This window comes from Ochotona princeps, chromosome 5, assembly GCF_030435755.1.
Source record: "Ochotona princeps isolate mOchPri1 chromosome 5, mOchPri1.hap1, whole genome shotgun sequence".
NCBI lineage: Eukaryota > Metazoa > Chordata > Mammalia > Lagomorpha > Ochotonidae > Ochotona > Ochotona princeps.
This window is the reverse complement of record NC_080836.1, coordinates 82,212,460-82,232,199: the sequence shown is the minus strand read 5'-3', so window position 1 is coordinate 82,232,199 and position 19,740 is coordinate 82,212,460. Positions and strand designations below refer to the sequence as shown.

Here is a 19,740-nt window from a genome sequence, read left to right as displayed (position 1 = left end):
GGGCCCACAATTCCCCCAGAGAATCTACCCCCAGACCTGGTTCTCTTGCATGCTCTTAGCGTCTTGACCCTAACCAGCCAAGTGTGACGCATCCCCTGTTCCACCACTCAGCCAGGTACTGATACCTAGCCTTGCCAGACAGACCCCCATCCATAGCTTTTGTGTGGACTGGTGCGTGGCAGTCAGTGATGCTCTACACTAACAGCCCATCTCAGGATTCCCATTTGGGCTGGTCAGTAGATCTTACGGATTCTCCACTCCAAACCACCAGGTCTCAGTCCCCATGCTTGCCAGAAGGTTCTGGGACCCCACTGCTGGGCATCACCCAGAATTCATCCCTTACACTCACACTGGCCTTCTCCATGCATGTCCCTATGCAGCAACCACATATCCCAAGAACCTCAGAGCTTGCTGCCGGGCAGCCAGCAGGCAAAGCCTCGTGTCTAGTAGGTGCACTGGCCACCCAAAGCCTAGGACTCGGTCAACTGCCTTTTGGCAGTGACTTTGGTCTGAGTCCCCAGCATTGGGTCTGGCCTGGCTGGGGCATCCCCTACAGATGCCACACTGCAGGGAGCTGCTTTTGCCCCAACCCTTCCCAAGCTCCTCTTGCTGCAAGATGTTAGTGGCAGGACGGAGTCAGGCCCTTAATCCAGTTCCCGTTTCCCTCATAGTGTACTTACCCTGAAGGAAGAGACCTCTCAGGCCTGGAGAAAGCCTAAAGGCAGTGACCTTGGCCCGAGTCCCCAACTTTGGTCTGACCCCCTCTCCCCCACAGACCTAGTTTTATATTCTAATGTGTTTTTTCCCTTTAGGCGCAATAAAAAACTATCCAAAGAGTTCATCCAAGGCACTGTGCAAGCAACGTTGCAAACTAAGCCACCACTTGCCACACGAGTGGTTTGAATCCCAGTTCCCTGCTATGGGCTTGGGAAAGCAGTAAAGAATGGCCCAAGAACTAAGGTCCCCGTTAACCATGTGAAAGATCAGGATGAATTTTTCACTCCAGCCTGGCCCATCTTCAGCCACTGTGGCCATTTAGTGAGTGAACCAACACATGGGAATATCATGTGTGTGTGTGTCACTGTCTTTTAAATAAGTCAATAAAAAAATCTTAAGGGGAAGAAAAACTTCAGGTTGAAGAACAGTAAGAAAAAAAATCAAGTACTACATCTTATGATGTAATCTTGAGGAATTGTCTTAAAGATGCTTTAAGACTTGCCAGGACTGCCTTAAAAGTTAAGCGGAGGGCTCGACGGCGTGGCCTAGCGGCTAAAGTCCTCGCCTTGAACGCCCCGGGATCCCATATGGGCACCGGTTCTAATCCCGGAAGCTCCACTTCCCATCCAGCTCCCTGCTTGTGGCCTGGGAAGGCAGTCGAGGACGGCCCAAAGCTTTGGGATCCTGCACCAGCGTGGGAGACCTGGAAGAGGTTCCAGGTTCCCGGCATGGGATCGGCGTGCACTGGCCGCGGCGGCTCACTTGGGGAGTGAAACATCGGATGGAAGATCTTCCTCTCTGTCTCTCCTCTCTGTATATCTGACTGTAATAAAATAAATACTTTAAAAAAAAAAAAAAGGTTAGGCGGAGACATCCTGCAATGTGAATAGAGGAATGTTATAAAAACACTACCCATATTTTAATTAAAATAGAGTTTATTAGCTTTTCTTTTAATATAAACACGAGAAAGAAAAACCACGTGAATCGTATCATTCTTTTCAAAATAAAATTGCAATCAACACTTGAATCTCTAAGCTCTGAACTCCATAAACCATTTTTTGAGGTGGTAGATTGTAATATTTTATATGCCATTATTCATCATTTACGTGTATCTGTCCTTTAAAAAGTATGGAACCTGTAGCTATGTTGCTGTATTTAGAGAAAATATTCCTGGCCCAGAAACACTATTTACAGTAGGATTCCTGGTTATACTCCAGAAGGCAGGAGAAACAGATTTCATATAATTGAGAACACTTGTTCTGTCCCCCCAGTATTTCAAATCTAGGTGATACTGTGACCAATCCCTTGACATGATCTACTCCCTACCGTCTTAAGGCTGAAGAGGCCCTCCGATTCCTGTAAGTTCCCACTTAAAGAGCAGGACTTGAAAGAGGACACTTCTGGCCCCGTGAACCTGCGGGGTTCCACAACCGTTTCGTGTCACCAACTACTATTCGGGGTCTGATTCCTTATCGTCGACCACATGTGTGTGAACACTGTTCTTCATAATCTTCCTTTACCAGATATGGAGGGAGAAGGGTGATCCAAACAGAGGGAGTGCAGCCCCGCAAAGAACCACTCTAAAAAGCAGGTGTTTTTCAGGCGACGACAAGGGATTCCACAATCTCAGTGCTGCTTGAAGCTCTCACAGCTCTTGGAGTATAAATGCCACAAACTGACAACACACTGTCTGAAAATTTAATTATTTCATTTGGACTTACTTAGGTTTGCAAATTTGGAATACTAAACTTTTAATTCTACTTTTTTGTTTCAGTTTATGCATGCCATCTTTAATAGGGCCTGAAACAAACAAAAGAACAGTTTTTGAATTAGCAGCTTATCATTTCAAATTTACAAAAACAGAAGTTTACACTTGATCTTAGCCAAAAGGCCGAGAAGCGATAAAAAACCAAAAGTTTAAAAGAAACAGAATTGAACCTCAAAATGACGTTCTAAGTGTGCGGCATTCCTTCTCCTGCTGCAGGGCCCTGGCAGGCGCACACACAAAAGCTTGAACCTGCACTAACTTTCGGGACACCTTGCGTTTTACTACCTGCTTGTTATTCCTAGACCACCACTGTTGGCTGACATTATGAAAGTTATCTTTTAATACAGTTATCTGATTAATAAGGAAAATTATCAGAAGAAGAGAAGCACCATTATGTTACTACAGTTTCTGAAAAATGTAGTGTGGCCCCAACAGAAGGACATCTTCAACGACTGACCCCGAATGTGCTAAAATGCTAGTAAGTAGTGCTTGCAAAGAGCAGAAAAAACAAGTGTTATCCAGCAGCTTTTTGGTTTAAATCGATTGCCAGTGATTACTAGCAGCTTCAATGAATACAGGAGGAAGAGCGCCTGACAGCACTACAGCCTTGTCCTAAGTGGCTTCGTGAGTCGGTAGGAGCTCCATGTTGCAAGGATAATACTGCATTGATTCTAGAGGTTTATGCAGCAACATGGGAGGGGGCAAGAAAAACAGAAAGGTTATGGGGTTAGTGTATGCAATGCCTACAAATTTTAACTATTAACTGAAACAAACAAACAATAAAAAAAAGGCGTGTAGTTCACAGCTATTGGCCTACACAGTAAGCAAATATCTGTGTGTGGGTTGGGAGCGTTCACTTTTTGGAGTGGTTTTTGTAACTCTGTTTACATTAAAGAGGACAGAAGAGTGTGTTGTTGCAATTAACAAGGTCCCATTCTTTCCTATGGAGTGTAATCCTTATTGTCCACGAGTCTCTTGAATTCCATGTCTTTCTTTTCGATGAAAGTACTAAGTTTGCTGGTTTCTGAGTGGGAGAGGTGATGATTCTCCAGTCCTTGCAGATGAGGGGTCAGGATGTTAGAACTCCTCCTTATTCTCCTTAAGAGAGGATGGCATTAGAGCGCTGAACACCGACGAAATTATCTGCGCTGAAAGATCGTCTCATCGCAGCTCTACACAAGTCTTTGTATTTGTCTTCACACAATCTGGAAATGGCCTAGGAAAGTCAAATAGAATACAGAAAGAATTAAAGGGGAAAAAAAGTTCCATCATCAAAAAGCTTCACTGACAATACGCCACACAGAGAAAAAGACTCCTTCAGACAGTGCGTATCTGCAGTGACTCTGGCTGTCTCAAGTTTACAATGCCAGGTTCCCAGGATGCTACTCCCTGCCAATTCACTAAGTAGCATCCATCCTTGAGGGCCATGATTAGATTGCTGGAGCCAGGAGAGACTTCATGCAGTTAGTTAAAAGCTGAGTTCCCCAAAACGGTACAGGCTCAGCAGCAGTATCATCTGCAACATGTGCACTTGTTCTTTAAAAAGCCAGTATTTACTTTTCATTAGTGTATACTCTCGGCACTCAGCGTGCTGGACTGTGCTGGAGGGTAGGACTGAAGCATCAAAAGGTACCTCTTCACTTGCACATTAATTACAGCAGAAAAACACTCCAAAGTACAATACAAAGTGCCAATTGGATGTACGAGTCCATTTCAGCTGCGAACAACTTGGGTGGAAGCTATCAGAAAGTCATAAGCCATCAACATTGTTTCTCAGTTAAAGCTAGCATTGCCATTAAATGTGTGCTATCTAAAGCACACATTATTATGAATTCAAAGTACAGGTCTCTCAACATAAGCACTAACCCTCTGTCTACTAAACCCAAGGAAAGGAACTGATGAACACACACATCGCTATGAATTCGAAAACTCGTTGAAGACAGTCAAGGGTAATACGTGGATTGTGAATGCAGGACCACAAAGAAGACATTTTCTGGCATTTTTCTAAATGTTTTTAGCATGGAAAGTAAAGTTGGTTCAAAAGGAAAACCATTAGGAATACTAACGTATTCTGAACTATGGGCAGAGGAAATAACATCTACAGTTTTAAAATAGAAAGCAGATCCTTTTGCATGAACTATAAAAGACAAGGGTATTACGATGCCAAAGGGTTAATAAGCTCTTCTTCAAGGTGTTAATGTAAAGGCTTTCCACTGCTATCACTGACAGTCACTCCTGAGCTGTGGCAGCTGATGAAAAACCTCACACAGGGATTTACAGCCTTACCTCTAAATTCTGTGCTCTTTCTTTGCTGAGAGGAGCAAACAGAAAATTCAGGTTGTTGTCATCTGCTAAGGAGCGAAGGTCAAAGTAGTATTTGGCATAAACACTGGCAGGAACATTAATATTAAACTGAAGCAGCTCCAAAAAATGCCGTTCCATCTCATTCCTGGGGCAGGAGGAACACAACAAAAACAACACAGGCCAACTTCAGTCAACTGGGCTCTCTTGGAAAGTTACCACTCCAAGCTACCAGGAGGGCTCTGAATTCTGGTTTGAAACAAAGGCCACCCAGCTGGATTCGGGCACCCGTACTCCGACAAGGCCAGCTCTCTGGGGTCCTGCCTGCACCCCAGCGCCGGGAGCTTGGGACAGGAAAGGTTGTGCCCCTCTTCCAGCCAGGGCTGCGGACTGGGGCTCCTGCTTCTGCAGAGTTCCATTAGTGCAGCTGCGAGCCTCTCGCTCCTCAGTCCCTCCCAAGGCCCACTCCAGGGACCAGATGAAAGGGATGATGTATGCTGTTTATTAGCTCTGAAGAACTTGCAGACATTTTCACTAGGCTGATAACAGGAAGGGGCTTATTGAAGCAGAGAAGCGCCAACAAAAGAAGTGGGCACATCACCACGGCAACAAATGGATCCATCGAGAGCCATCGCTATTATCTCAGAGGGGGAAAAAACTCTCGAGGCAACAAGGATTCATCTCAAATAAATAAATCGGCCACATTTGCTGGGAAAGGGAATCCCCCAGCCCGCCCTCCCTGCCCCGCACAGGAGGCCAGGCCACAGGGCATAATGCAAGTTCTGCTCACCTTAGTAGGACTAAGGTGGCAAATTGTCACTCTGACAGGGCAGGGCATCTTTTAAAACTCTGGGAGAAAGAAAGATCAAAGACAGATGTCCAGGCAGGACTGAAACCACTTCGCGACCTGGTTCTGGTACAGCAGTAATGAACTGTCCGATGCTGGGCAGGCACCAGTGCCTGTGCCCGAGCACAGCACCGATCAGCACGTGGGGGAGTGAGGTCCACAGGGTGCGGAGGGGAAGGGGCGCTGGTCTGGGTTAGGTAGCCCTGTACCTGCCTTCTCCACGTGCGCAAGCAAACACAACAAACCATCCCACTTTCAAAGTGATTCCCCTGAAACTAATTGTGTTAAAAATCATAAATACTTAGACAAGCATGAGAGGGGTTTATTTCACATTATTTGGTTTCTTGCTTTTAAAAAGTTTTATCCTCTATCCAAGTCAACAAATGTTGCTCTCCTGTAGAACAGTTAGGATATGAGCAGGGATGTGACTTCCTCATTTGTTGAACTTCACAATCCAACTGAGACTACTCCTAAAATTAATTTCCTGTTCATATGGTACCGAGTCTATAGAAATGTAAATCAGACAATGTTTTCATAATCAGCTAATCAGGACTTAATTTACTACACGAACAAATGCACTTCAATACCCCTTTTATATCTTCTTCACTAATACATTTTAACTGCGTAGAAATATAGTACTTCATAGGATTAACATGTCTTTAAATAGAGGTTTAATCACTGAAGAAAAGCATTATGCCCACACAAAAAACACATCTTCTGGGTTTTTAGCTTTTTTTTATAAATGGCTGAATAGCATACCATTTATTAGACACAGCAAATTTTCTACATAGCAGCTGCTTAGCCTAATTTATTGTTAATGTTGGAAAGTTTTAAGAAAAATTGGAAAGACACCAATTTTTAAATTTAAACGTTTCAAGTAGCCAACAGAAAAGGCAAAAGACAAATACGCATTACCTACTTGGTTGTAACGCTTTCCTATTTCCAAAGACTATAAATAAAAGCACTGCTCCTGGTGTTTCTCCACAGACAGAAAGCACCGAGTCACCGAGTGGAACCGTCCTTGTAACAGCCTCGGCCTCTCCTGCTCCCGCAGCTCACTGCCCTGCCTGTCCTCTGCTCCTGTCACTGCAGTCAGAGCCCTAGACAGGCTCAGCCGCAGGCCTCACGAAGCTCTGGCTGTTGTCTTGGTGGGCCTCGGGTTTATGTTCACACACTGCGCTTCCTTTAAAGGACCAGCCTCCACACTCACGACAGTAGCCATTTCTGCGACTAGCACAAGCATTTCCACTGGTTTACAACTGCAGTTGTAATGACCTAGTCTCACGATTCCGAATGACAGTCTTATCTAGAATAATGCCCAAAGGTACCAAACCTCCTGCCACTGCCTGCCATGGCCTTGATCTTTCCTGTGCTGCTCAATATAATCTACATACTTATCCTAAATGCCTCCCACAAAGCTATGTTTACACAAGCAGGCACTCCAAGAGTCGCCTGGAAATCCCTCTCCAGCCCACCCTGCCTACTCCTTCAGGCCCTTCCCTTCACTGAAGTCAGGAGGCCAGAGCAGAGCCTATCGTTTCAGTCCCATGTGAGCAAGCCAATCTGGCACACTAGGGTTTTTTTTTTTTTTTTTAAGATTTATTTTATTTTTATCAGAAAGGCAGATATATAAAGAGGAGGAGAGACAGAGAGCAAGATCGCCCGTTCATTGATTCACTCCCTAAGCAGCTGCAACGGCTGGAGCTGCGCTGATCTGAAGCCTCTTCAGGTCTCCTATGCAGGTGCAGGGTCCCAAGGCTTTGGGCTGTCCTCGACTGCTTTCCCAGGCCACAAGCTGGATGGGAAGCGGGGCTGCTGGCATTAGAACAGGCACCCATTGGGGATCCTGGCACGTGCAAGAAGAGATTTTAGCTGGTAGAGTACTGCACCGGACCTAGCACACTTGTTCTTGATCCCAGGTTCCACCAAGTGCCCAGGAGATTGGCTGGTGAAAGCTAAAGAGTGCATCTCTAACAGCCTAAGGGAAATCTTGGCATTGCCTAACTCCTTACACCCACTTGTAAACAAAGGTGATGCTCTTAACAAGGAAGTGGCTGAAGCATAGGGATCAGAAGCCCTAACTCTGCCATCTCATGACGTTTATAGCAACATTTGGTACAGTGCTCAGAAAGCCATCAGGGAAGACTCCACATTCTATACTAAAGGTTCCTGGCTTGAATTCAAGCTCTGCTTTTGATCCCTGTGGCCTGCTAGTGTACATTCTAGAAGGCAACAGGTGATATGGCTCACATCCTTGGGCTCACTGTTACTCACCAGGAGACCTGGATTGAGTACCAGGACCCCTCGGCTTCACCCTGGCCCAGCCCTGGCTACCGCAGGCATTTGGGGACTGAACCAGCTGACAGATCATCTCTGTGTCTTTTCACCTTTCAAATAAACACAAACAAACATTTTAAGAGGGAAAAGCACCAGAGTAAGCATATAGTCTGTGACTCATACTGAAATTGTAAATTCTCAATCTTCCCCAGCCCTTGAACTCTAACAGTGGTCACCTATTCCAAAGCCCAGACGAGGGGGCAGGTACATGGCACAGCAGTTTAGGTACCGCTTAGGATGCCCCTCAGAGCTTTCAGAACGCAACGAGGCTCCAACCCTGCTCTCTGCTTCCAATCCAGTTTCCTATGAATGCACAGCTTGGGAGGCAGATGACGGCCAGTGCTTGGGTCCCAGCACCCACAGGGAGATCTGGATTTGTGGCTTCAGCCCTGCCCAGCCCTGGGCGTGTGGGCACACGCACAGAAAACCAATGAATACAAGACTTTTCATCTGTTTGTCTTCTATAATAAAAGTAAAACTTACCAAAAAACCAGATGTGCGTTCCTTAAGAAGTAAACGCAACAGGTAGTTCTATCTTTTAAAGGGCCATAAAGCTTTCTGCTGCATTATGTTGTTCTGGTAGTAAGTTAGTAAGATGTTTACCAAAACTACCAGAAAAATATACTTTAATTTATAAAGCAGGTTATTATTATAAGAATAACACATCAAGGCTTACCAACTATTAATGGAAAATTGGAATTGTTTTACCGGGTATGAACCTTTATGCCTACATCAATTATCTGCACAATGTAACCTTTAAAGATTTCTTAAAAGATAACTTTAAAAGAGCAAATGAAGTAATGAAAAATGATTAGAAAGTTCACCAAAATTTTGTAAACTCACATGTCCTCAACTGTAATGTCCTTGAGGATCTGGCAGTAGTCCACATTCCACACAGCCTGATCGTCCCAAACCTTGGAGGCAAGAAGGATGGCTCCCAGGACAATTCGCTTCCAGTTTGTGGGACAAATGTCAATCTCAGCGTAAGTTAAAAGTCTTTCTAAGTAAACCTGCAAAAGTAGAGAACTGGTCTTTGATTTTAGTTTAGCTTAAGCAGTATGGTAAGAATGTCAGGATCGACAGATTTCTTCATTTATGATCATAAAGCAAGAGCCCTTTACGATTACATTCTACTGGGACCTCCGCTGTTTTCTCTGCTCATGCAAACATCCAGCTTAATTTTGGCCCTAGGAATGAGAGGTCATCTCAGCAAAGGGCGTCCTGAAGCACTGCTGGTACCCATAAGCTTGGGAGAGGTAGCTAACACAGGCGTGGTGGACACTACACTCAGTTGGTAAATACTCGAGTGTTACCCCATGGAATGTGCTGTGCCCAGCTGGGGTTACATGGTGACTTCACTGTATAGCAACTGGCATTATGAGTGAACATCTTTTTGTCATCTGTTCACAGTAGCTAAGCCTTCTGTGGCAGCAACTTACAGATAAGAACTGGTGGACAAGAGAGCCTCCCAGTGGCTGCTGAGCAGAGCAACACCAGGCACAGGTCCTAGCAGGCCAGTGTTCCCACAGCACTTTTGTAAGGTGCACCCATGTACCAAAGGCGGGTCCTCTCATAGTCCCTGCTTTTCACACCTCCACCATCACTCTTTTTCTGCCTTGCATCTTTTGTCTACAGCTTACTCTGCTTTTGTAAGTTTTATGGCAGCAATTAACAGTGGCCAGTCTCTATCCTGGGACTCCACCCACTCCACCCACCAGGCTGTTTGTGACACAATCTCATCCATTATTTGCCATACACGAAATATCCATCCTACAAAGGTGGAAAAACTGATAAGATTACAGAGGTAAGTTCCACGGAGGCTCTGCAGAATACATGAACATGTTACTTGAACTCCTGTATCAAGACAAAAAGAAGTCCATTTTTGAGTGTCTATTTGTAATTGGAATATTATTATGAGACTAACAGCTCAAATGTGGTGATGTTCTCCAAACAACTGTGCTTGCAAAAATATTATGCATCCTAGGATTCTGCTTCTATTTCCCAAAACCCAATGCTCTCCACTTCCCTAGAGCGAGCTGCCCTCACAGGGCCCACATTGGCTGTCCTTCAACATCTGGAATCATGACTGAGAAGGCCTGTTAGTGCTGTCGGGTCACTGAGCCCCGGGGCAACCTGTGTCAGGGACGGTTTTTTTACCCCACTGAAGCTAACCCCTCCAATTGCATAGTCAATCCCGCCCACTTCTGCAGCACACCGTTCCCTCCGTCTGCCCCACCAGGAATGTGTCTACGTTGTTCCGTCCATCCTAGACTTCGCAATTCCCAGAACACTCTCTTCCATTTTGCTCACATCACACCCTAATGAAGCCTTCTCATTTCTTCTCCAACACTCTGCTTTATCTTCCTCATCTGCCCCCTGCCACTTGTTCCTCTTTAGGGCACACCTGCCAAACCTCTAGTGCCTTCACATGCACAAACTGGAGTTCTTCATCCCAATCCTCCACTCCTCGAGCCCTCCCTTACACAAGGAAGCACACTGCCACTTGCCTATAGCTGGATAAGTCCTACCTGTGAGCGATCTGCTAGCCACTCCCTTACCATTCCCTTTACTGCTCATCCCCATCACTGTAATTGCCTTTTAAAACTCCAGTCCCCCTCTCCTCAAACTATGGCTGGTTTTCCCCAAAGCTGTGAGAATAACTTCTTAAGGGCCCTTCACTCCCCTGCTCCAAATCTACCAAAAGTTACTCATCTAATTTGAATAAAAACTAACTTCTTTCCACAACCTGCAAGCTACAAGGACCTGTGAGATTGCTTGGGTGACCACATCTTCTCTCTCTTTCCATCAAGGGGGACCCTCTTTGCTGTTACTCAAACATGCAAGTCATGTTCCTGTCTCAGTCTTGGCACATGCCCTACTCCTTGTAACTCCAGAGTTCCTCAGCCCTCTCATAAAGGACACTGTTGAAATGCTGCTGTTTCAGAGGGGCTTCTTAACTTTCTATGTGTTCAACATTTTCTCTCAGCTGAGTAGCACAGAGTGGGTGTTCACAAAGTATTTCCAGGGCCCAAGACTTCTTGGCGGGCAGCAAGTAGCACTGAGGTTATGCCCTCTCCTACCTGGCCTTCTCTTTAACTCTCCCCTTCTTGCTTTTCCCCCGTGCACTCTGGCTGGCCTCTAGGAGCCTTTCCCTTAAAGGTAGACAGTCCCGACAGGTCACTCTCTAATGCTTTCTTTTTACCCTCTGCTGAATCTGAGCAGCTACACTGAGGTGCCTTCCTGTAGTTGAAACACATGCCCTAGTCCTTTATATCCAAATGATAACCAGATATTGCCACTCTGCTACGTCACAGGTAGCTAAGCTTACCTCTGAGCCTCCTCTGCCAGATTCTAACTGAATGCTAGAGGAGTGCTGATTTAAGTACTTTCCTTTCCTTGGTGTGTCTGCTGCGAGGAGGGGAGGAGTAAAACTGCTTGAACAGATTTACTATTCAAAAATGCTGATGGCTTAGCACAGGAATTCCGCACAAGCAACACAAAGCTAAGTGCACAGCTATTACTTAGGAGGCCAGCCAGGGCCATCTTCCAAGTACTCAGCAGCAGCTTCATCAGCAGACACTCCAGGTCTGCAAGGATGGGACATCTATTACCTATTATCCAAGGAACAGAGCCCGAGGGCACTAGCTCTGAATCATGGCATGTGCGAGAAGCGCCTGGGGAACACCGCCTGGCACTGGGCTGACAATCAGAGGCAGCCTGTGTCTGCTCCCCTCCCTCCTACCAGCCACAGGTCTCCTACGTGCACAGTGGAATGTGAGGGAAGGACTCTGCTCATCGCTCCTGCTGCCTGGAAGAGCAACTGATTTGTGATGAGAAAAGCAACAACCAGCAGAAAGACTGCTAAACTGGAATGTGTACAACTACTTTCCTTCAATAGATTTTCTCTTAATAAAGGTGCAATGATAATTTCAGAAATCTCCTTATTTTTTAATATAATCTTACTTAGGTGATTAGGGTACAAAGGGTCAAGGGCTACAGGAAAGTGGGTAATAACATTGTTTCCACACTAATATTATTTTTTCCCCTGTATCTGGGGTCAGGGGAGAAACAAAGGGAAAAGCCCCATCCAGCCTCCCACCCATCCCAGGTCCCCAATGTGAGGCACACTCAGAAGTCTACTTTTATTTGAAAATAGGACCATACCCTGTAGAGAAGACCAATTTCTACAGTTCCTTTATGCCTAAGAAATATCTTACCAAAGTGACTATTGCACATTCAGCTGTAAGCTGTGCAGCACTGAAAAGGGTCCGCACAAATCTATAAATAAACTTGTGTTCAGGATCATGCTTGAAGTATTCCTCTGGAACCTTTTCTCGCTGAAAGAAGAAAAGACATAACGTAAGTGAGCACCGAAGAGAAAGGCTTAAAGTGTGTGTAAGAGAGCAGTCATCCCACCTGTGCCCAGGAGATCCTTCAAAACAATTCTGATTGGGTGTTTTTTAGCCTGTTTGACAGGGGGACCTCACACACCGTGAAGATTCAATACCCACGACTGCTCAGCAGAGAACAGTACAAGCACAAGCTCAGAAAACTCTGCTCCTGTCCACAGACTGGATGGAAAGGCACACACTTTCCAGGCTCCCAAGTTGTACTGATCATATGTCATACCTCCCTGTTCTGAAGGCAGGCCGAGTCCTAAGCCAAGAGGCTCTCAGGCTGCACTGGCCACTATCAAAGCACGCTAAGTGAGCGCTCAAAAGTGAACAACTTCTGCCTAAGGAAGTGAGTTTCTAAATTTTTATTTTATTTGAATTTAATCACTAAAGTAATTCAATGCTATTAATTGAATTTACTGAAACTAAGTTGAAGTATTCTCATTATTTTCATAGAAGTATTACATATTTGTTATAGTTACAAATACTTATATTCTTTGATACTATTGAATGTTATCTTTTAAAAAGCTACATTTTCTGCATTTTCTGTTACTTAGGATAGCATGATTAGCTCACTAAACAAAGCATCAACTCAAATCTTGCCACACTATATCCCATAGATACTCCTCCTTTTAGCTGATGACTAGATACAACATGGGGGGGAGCTTAATAAAAGATGTTTTTTGATTTCAAGATGAAGGGAGTGATTTTCTTCCAGTAATTAAAACAAGTCAGCAAGAAACACACGGAACTCAAAGAAAAAGAAAATACCACTTCAAACAAAGTGACACTTACTGTGAGTGGATGTGATCTCTCATCAAATATATCCAGGGATCTATTTGCATCTCTACAAAAGAATGCATTTAAAATGTTAATCAGGGATTAATATTAATGCAATACCTGCTTGGTGGAAGAAGTTTCCTTCCAAAAGCAGACAGTTTTATGAAATTTTCTCCGGGACTCTGGGGTCTGAGATAGTTTCATGACCTCTTTTTCTTATCACAAGTTCTTTCTGCAATACCCACTTACACCTGCCTTCAGAGATTAGGAGAGACAAAGAGGAAGATCTTCCATCTGATGATTCACTCCCCAAGTGGACTCAATGGCTGGAGCTGAGCCAATCCGAAGCCAGGAGCCAGGAGCCTCTTCCAGGTCTCCCACATGGGTGCAGGGTCTTTAAGCTTTGGGCCATCCTCTATTGCTTTCCCAGGCCACAAGTAGGGAGCTGGATGGGAAGTGGAGCTGCTGGAATTAGAACCAGTGCCGATATGGGATCCTGGTGAATTCAAAGCAAGGACTTTCAGCTGCTAGTCTATCACACCGGGCCCTACACAAGAACATTTAAAAAGCCAGTAGTAACAGGTAATAACGTCTTTTTTTTTAACCTCCTTTCAATAGCTTTCGTTAAACACTTAACTGTCTTTTCACTTTAAAAGGAGCCAGTCTTTTCATTTAAAAGGTCACGAAAGGCACACACCCCAGTGTGGCACCCTCAGGCCTTCATCAGGAGTCCCCCCAAGACCAAGCAGCTCTAACAGGAATGCTCCCACAGTTCCTGCTTTTCTTGCCTGGCCTGGGACCTGCAATGATCCCAGGAACGCCAACGGGGGAGAGTGGCTGTATGGAGGCATGAGTCAAGGATGCAGCATCGAATTATACCAGCAGTCACTCTGTTGTTCACTGTCACTTTAAAAATGAAGCGTCACCTAAGAATGTCCTTGTGCAAAAATCACCTAAACTACTTCTGCAAATTGAAATGTGCTTAGTAAGAAAACACCTGTGATCAAACTGTGAGCTGAAGGAACTGCTTTTTTAAAGACCACTTTTATTTGACAGTTAACCAGGGCCAGCATTGTGGCACAGTGAGCTCAGCTGCTCTTGAGATGCAACTCCCAGCCTCTATAACTGGGAGAGGCAGTGGCCCGACTGCTTGGGCTGCTATACCCGTGGGAGACCTGGAAGAAGTTCCTGGCTTCTGGCTTCAGTCTGGCAAAGCCCTGGTTGTTGCAGTCATTTGAGGAGTGAACTGGTGCTGAAAGATCTCTCTCACCCTCAAAAAAAAAAAAAAAAAGGAAGAAAATCTAACTATACTTCTCAAAAATAAAGGCAGGGAGCATGCAAAGAAAAAGAAATACTTGCTGTCAATAAAATTGAAGGTTTCAAATTAAAAACGAGGACACCTTCCATTATGAGCCTGACAGCTTCTCAACAGAAAAATTTCAGTAAGGTCGGTTGTGATATCAACTTTTTTGCAACATTTTCCAAATGATCAACCAGTGCATATTATTATAAAATCATGTGTACAAGTAAAAGAACCATTCATTGTGCAAGATAAAAAAAAAAAATCAATGAATATTGATGTAATAACTCCATTGATATGTAAAATCTGCTATCATTAACTTAAGAAATGAATACTTGGGACTTACCTGATAGTTCAACTGGCTAATCCTCCCCTGTGCAAGCATCAGCGTCCTATATGAGCGCCAGTTCATATCCCAGCTGCTACACTACTCATCCAGTTCTCTGCTTGCGACTTGCAAAGGCAGCGGGGCATGACCCAAAAGCCTTGGTGCCCTGCACCCATGTGGGAGACCCAGAGGAGGCTCCTGGCCCTTGGCTTTGGATTGGCTCAGCTCCAATTCACTGCAATAATTTGGGGAGTGAACCCTGAATGGAAGATTTTTTTCTTTGTTTCTCCTTCTCTCTGTAAATCTTCCTTTCCAATGAAAATAATTTTTTTAAACATAACAACATTTTGTTAATTGCTATAGAAAAGAGCTATCTCCCATGAGTAAAATATTATTTGATTTGAATAATGCAACTGTTTCATCAGCATAGTTCTGTCTCCCGGAACACATGTGTGTCAGGTAGCATGTAGGAAGAACTGCCATTGGTAATTTGTGGGCTGCACAGTGTGGCCAAGCATCCTGCAATGCACGTGCCAGACCCCATGAGGAGTCACCACCTCAGAACCTCAACAGCGCCAAGCTTCAGACGCCTGAGCTTAGACAACAGATTTTCTAATTCTCAATTTTAATTTCTAACACAGTAAATATCAATACTGTCCACACAGTCTTACAATCCTTAATTACTAAAGAATTAGAAAAAAATTCCAAGTACAAAAAATACGACACCCCAATCATTTGCCTCAATATTGTAATAGTAGCACTCCACAGTTAATGTGTATAGTTATGAAGTAACGCTAAATCCTAAATCCGTTACCATGCAGTGCTATAGCAGGTAGAATTAAAAAAAAAAAAAAAAACATAGAATTTTAAAGCGCTTACCTGTTCTTTATGTGGTAATATATTGCTAAGGTCACACTGTGGAGAGAAAAAAAAATTGTAAATATTGATTTTACCCTGTTAGGTCTGAAGCATTTTTCAAGGGGTATGGGACAGCCCTGAAATTCCTTTCCTTTTAACTTCTTTGGCTTTTAGAATAACAGGAGAAGCAAAGTGCTATGCAACATGTTATTAGAATACATGTTTCTGCTGATTGCCAATTTGAACTTCTTATGTTTCCCACCATTTGTCCTTCTACTTATGTTACGTTCCATTCAGCGTAAGTTACGTTTGTACACATGCCTGAACTTAACCATTACATCCAGGTTTTTAGTTCTAAGAATATTTCAATGACATCTACTTCAAAGCTACCATAAGTGGTACTGAACTGAAATCATTATTAGCATCCTGCAAGTAGGACATTAATGGAGTAAGTCAAAAAGTTGTTTTTTAAACTCTTTAGACCCTGTGAATCAGGCCAATTTAACTTACATCCAGGCACCCACCCTTTTTCATTACTTCAATAAAGGCAAATACCAAAAGAATCATGCTTCCGACAAAACTTTTAAAGACCACTTCTGTATAGTTACGAGTCCACAAAATAACACTAAGTCTAGCCATCTTACAATGAGCAGTGTGCCAACAATGCAGTATAATTCTACACAGTACAATACCAGTGGCAAGTAGTTCCAACTTAGTTTGAACAAATGAATTATTAATGATCAGACAACTCTTTCTGACATAATGTTAGTATTTCTGAATTACCCACAGGTACTGTGCAAGAGGGATCAAAAGGGTTCTTTAAGGCAAGTTACACGGTTGTATCTGCACTCAGTGTCCCAAGTGAAATACAAATCAGCTGATGGAAGGCAGATCTGAATCTTACAAGTAGATCTACATAAGATCTACACATTTTTAAATGTAAATTTTACAAGTCTATATATTTGGTATTGAAGATGGATACTTCTATAGTGCTTCAAATAGTTTTGTCTTCAGACTTTAAAATAATAGAATTTGAAGTTATATACTGAAAAGGACCACCAAACCTTACATGGCATTTAATTCAACAGCCCATTTTAACACAGGAACCAAGGCACAAAATGAACTCGTCCAAGGCCCCTCCAAAGAGAACAACCTTGCCCTACACTCTAATTAACAGGTGGTTGCCAACCTCCCCGGCCCACTGGAACCACCCGACCCCGACCACGGGAAGTTCTCATGTCACTGACTGGGTATGACTTGGGCACCCGGACCGTTTCCGAAGTTCCCCAGTGGTTCCAATGTGTAGGTCGGGGACCACTGAGTTTGTAAGATCAGAATCAGCAGGAAGTTTTTGTTCATAAAATGACGACTCACATCCTTCCCAAGTTTCCTAAAAGGCTTGAGCATACCTTTTAGGAAGACGAAAGAAAGAAGTGGAAAAAGGCATGTTTTCCCAATTGAGAATGATGCGCTAACATCCCAAGATAAATTTTCAAAAAGCTGATTTCTTCAGTAACCCTTTATTTCAATAGTGAATGTACAAATTGATCACTTTTGAAGCTTAGAGAAATCTAAAACGTACTGAACTTCCAAAAGTAAATGTCTAAAAAACAGACTGATTTGAGAAAAACTTCATGGGACCTATTTGCTTGAACAAGGCTAAATTACTTTTGAATTACATACTGAAATACTAGAATCTTCTGAATTAAAAAGTTAGGACTGCAGCGCGCTTCTGGGTTTGATCTTTTGTTGAAACACCACTTCATTTCAACTGCTGTTGAGAAAGGAAAAGTTTGACTGCCACGTGATTTTTTAAAGCAGAAATTACTAATAAATTAGCTAAAAAAGCTGCCACATTAGAAGTAAAATTAAGTTTACAAGCAAGCTACATTTTCAGGCTACAGAGCAAGATTAAGGATAAGGATACTAATGTCTCAAAGCGTTTCTCAAACTGGTTTCTGAAAGTCAATGCCCGTAATTCAAGGAGATGCTAATAAAGTTCCCTGGACGACGTGATGGAGGGGGATACTCTGCACAGTTTGTTCCTCGTAGTTTCCACCCGTGTTGTGGCATGCTCCCACCACGCACCTCCCGGTGTGACCTGTGAGATGCTCACACACAACAGGGAAGATTCACATGTAGATCCACTGTGGCGCCAGCAGAGGACAAGCTGTGCTTTCCAAAGTCGCAAACACTGTTTAAGGTGTTCAACTCACAAAGTACTCATTTTTCTGGAAAAATTCAATGAAAGCACCTCTCTTTTTTTTATGTTCAACAGTACCTTAACCACATAAATGCAGCAAATAAAGAAGTCCAATTTGGGGATTTCTCATTCGCTAACTGGCTTTCCCTTCCACCATGCAAGCTAAGATTAAAACGTAAATTAAAAATTCATATTTAGGTTCTTGAAATCAATATATAGTTGACCCCCATTTCTTCAGCTGACCACTGAAAAGGACAATCCAATGGCTGAAATTAACAAGTATAGCTGGGATGCTTTCAGCATAAGGGGTCTTTTCACTTAGCCCTTGACAACCTAGTTGTACTCACCATTTTATTGTGGTTCTAAGATTAGGCTGGCTGACTGTGCTGTCATCTAGAAATATTGTTGAGCATGAGCTATACTTTTTAGTAAGCTGCCCTGGAGATACCTGAAGGGGAAGGGAAATAGAAGAAAATGTCACAGTAAGTTAAACCTATTAAATGTGGTTTTTTTTTCCCCTTGGTTAAAATGTCAAACAATAAAGCATTAAGGTATTTCTTATACTATGTGACCTCACTGAGTGTGATATCCTGTGTGAGTCCATGTGAAACCCAGTGGAGGCTCTGAACTCCCACAACATTCCAGGAATGGGATACAAAATGCTGCCCTTGACATGGCACCCAGAATCAACTACTAGAAATCCCTTCTACAAATAAAGTAAAAAGTCAACAATAAAATTTCAGTATTTTTTTCTTAATAAGGAAAGCTCCAAATTTTCTACTTCTACTATTCATTTACAACAACAAAATATAATGCCAAATAATACTGGCGCAGCAGCATTTTATTGCAATAAATGAAAGCCTAACCCTAAACTTACTAACTGACTGAAACTAAATGTTCCCATTCAAGAGACAGCGTGAGGACACAAGCGCATTAGAGTCAGGGCTTGTGTGCCAGGGCTGCCAAGGTAGTGACAGAGGGCCAGGGGTCTCCTGGGTCTGCTTCGCTACACGGAGACTGAGAGATTCTAAGATTTTCTCACATCCCATCAACAGATGACCAAAAAAAGTCTGAGAATTTAACTTTCATCTCCTGTTTAAATAAGACTGCCGCTCAATAAATTACACAAATGAAAGCCTGAGAATAACTTTCATTTCAAAACTGTATTAATTTTATCCGCATGGTACGCATCATGCACCATGACACTTGCCCACTCCCCACCTACAAGGTCTTGCTCTTCCCCTAGTCCCAACATGTCTGACGCGGCCTGCCTTCCAGGAGTCCTGGGCCCAGGCCACAGCACCGAGCTTCCTCCTTGTACACTCACTCTTCCCCTTTACCACCTGGCGCACACCCCCACCCAGCGTGCAGGTGTCATGACAGGCCCTCCTAAGACCGTGAGCCTCCCAGAGAGGGGACAGCTTTTCCTCCTGCTGCCACCCACCGACATAACAGGAGCAGAACCAACCAGGGAACCCAACAAGTGTTGACATACTGTGTATCAAGTATCTAATACATTATTATTTAGTATCACTGATCATTTGAAACACAAATCTTTGAAAAAACACAAATTAGTGAGAATTTAACTGCAGTGGTACTAAAGAGATAACGAACTTTTTGTACTCTCTAAAGAAATAAACTCTCTTTAAAACACTTTAGAAGTATCCATTTATTGTGAGTAGTCAAACACTGAAACAGCCTGAACTATATAAGTCAATTCTCTTCTGAAACCCAAGACCAAGGAACAGATTTCAGCCACTGAACACCGGGAGGTCAGAGCAGCACTCTAAAAACCACAGACATCAGCAAGTTTAACTTCTCCATAACTAATGCAGATGAGCCTTCTTTCCTGGTGACACACAGGGTCCGCACATGGTCACACTCTCCCACCTCAGAGACACAGCAAG

At 43.6% G+C, this 19,740-nt stretch overlaps 1 protein-coding gene and 1 pseudogene across 2 annotated transcripts in view; both read right to left on the bottom strand.

The window, feature by feature from the left end:
• Positions 1–2,492: 2,492 nt before the first annotated feature.
• LOC131480412 (U2 spliceosomal RNA) lies at positions 2,493–2,620 on the bottom strand (annotated as a pseudogene).
• A 774-nt stretch (positions 2,621–3,394) lies between these two features.
• CCNYL1 (cyclin Y like 1) overlaps positions 3,395–19,740 on the bottom strand; it is a 41,471-nt gene continuing 25,125 nt past the window's right edge. For both annotated transcript variants that reach the window (XM_058664922.1, XM_058664923.1), the window contains exons 5-11: positions 18,181–18,281; positions 15,652–15,687; positions 13,160–13,211; positions 12,188–12,307; positions 8,814–8,980; positions 4,772–4,934; positions 3,395–3,701 (exon numbers count right to left, since the gene is read on the bottom strand). In XM_058664922.1, the coding sequence (XP_058520905.1) occupies positions 3,585–3,701; positions 4,772–4,934; positions 8,814–8,980; positions 12,188–12,307; positions 13,160–13,211; positions 15,652–15,687; positions 18,181–18,281 (756 nt within the window). In that variant the 3' untranslated portion in view covers positions 3,395–3,584. The remainder of the gene's footprint in view (positions 3,702–4,771; positions 4,935–8,813; positions 8,981–12,187; positions 12,308–13,159; positions 13,212–15,651; positions 15,688–18,180; positions 18,282–19,740) is intronic.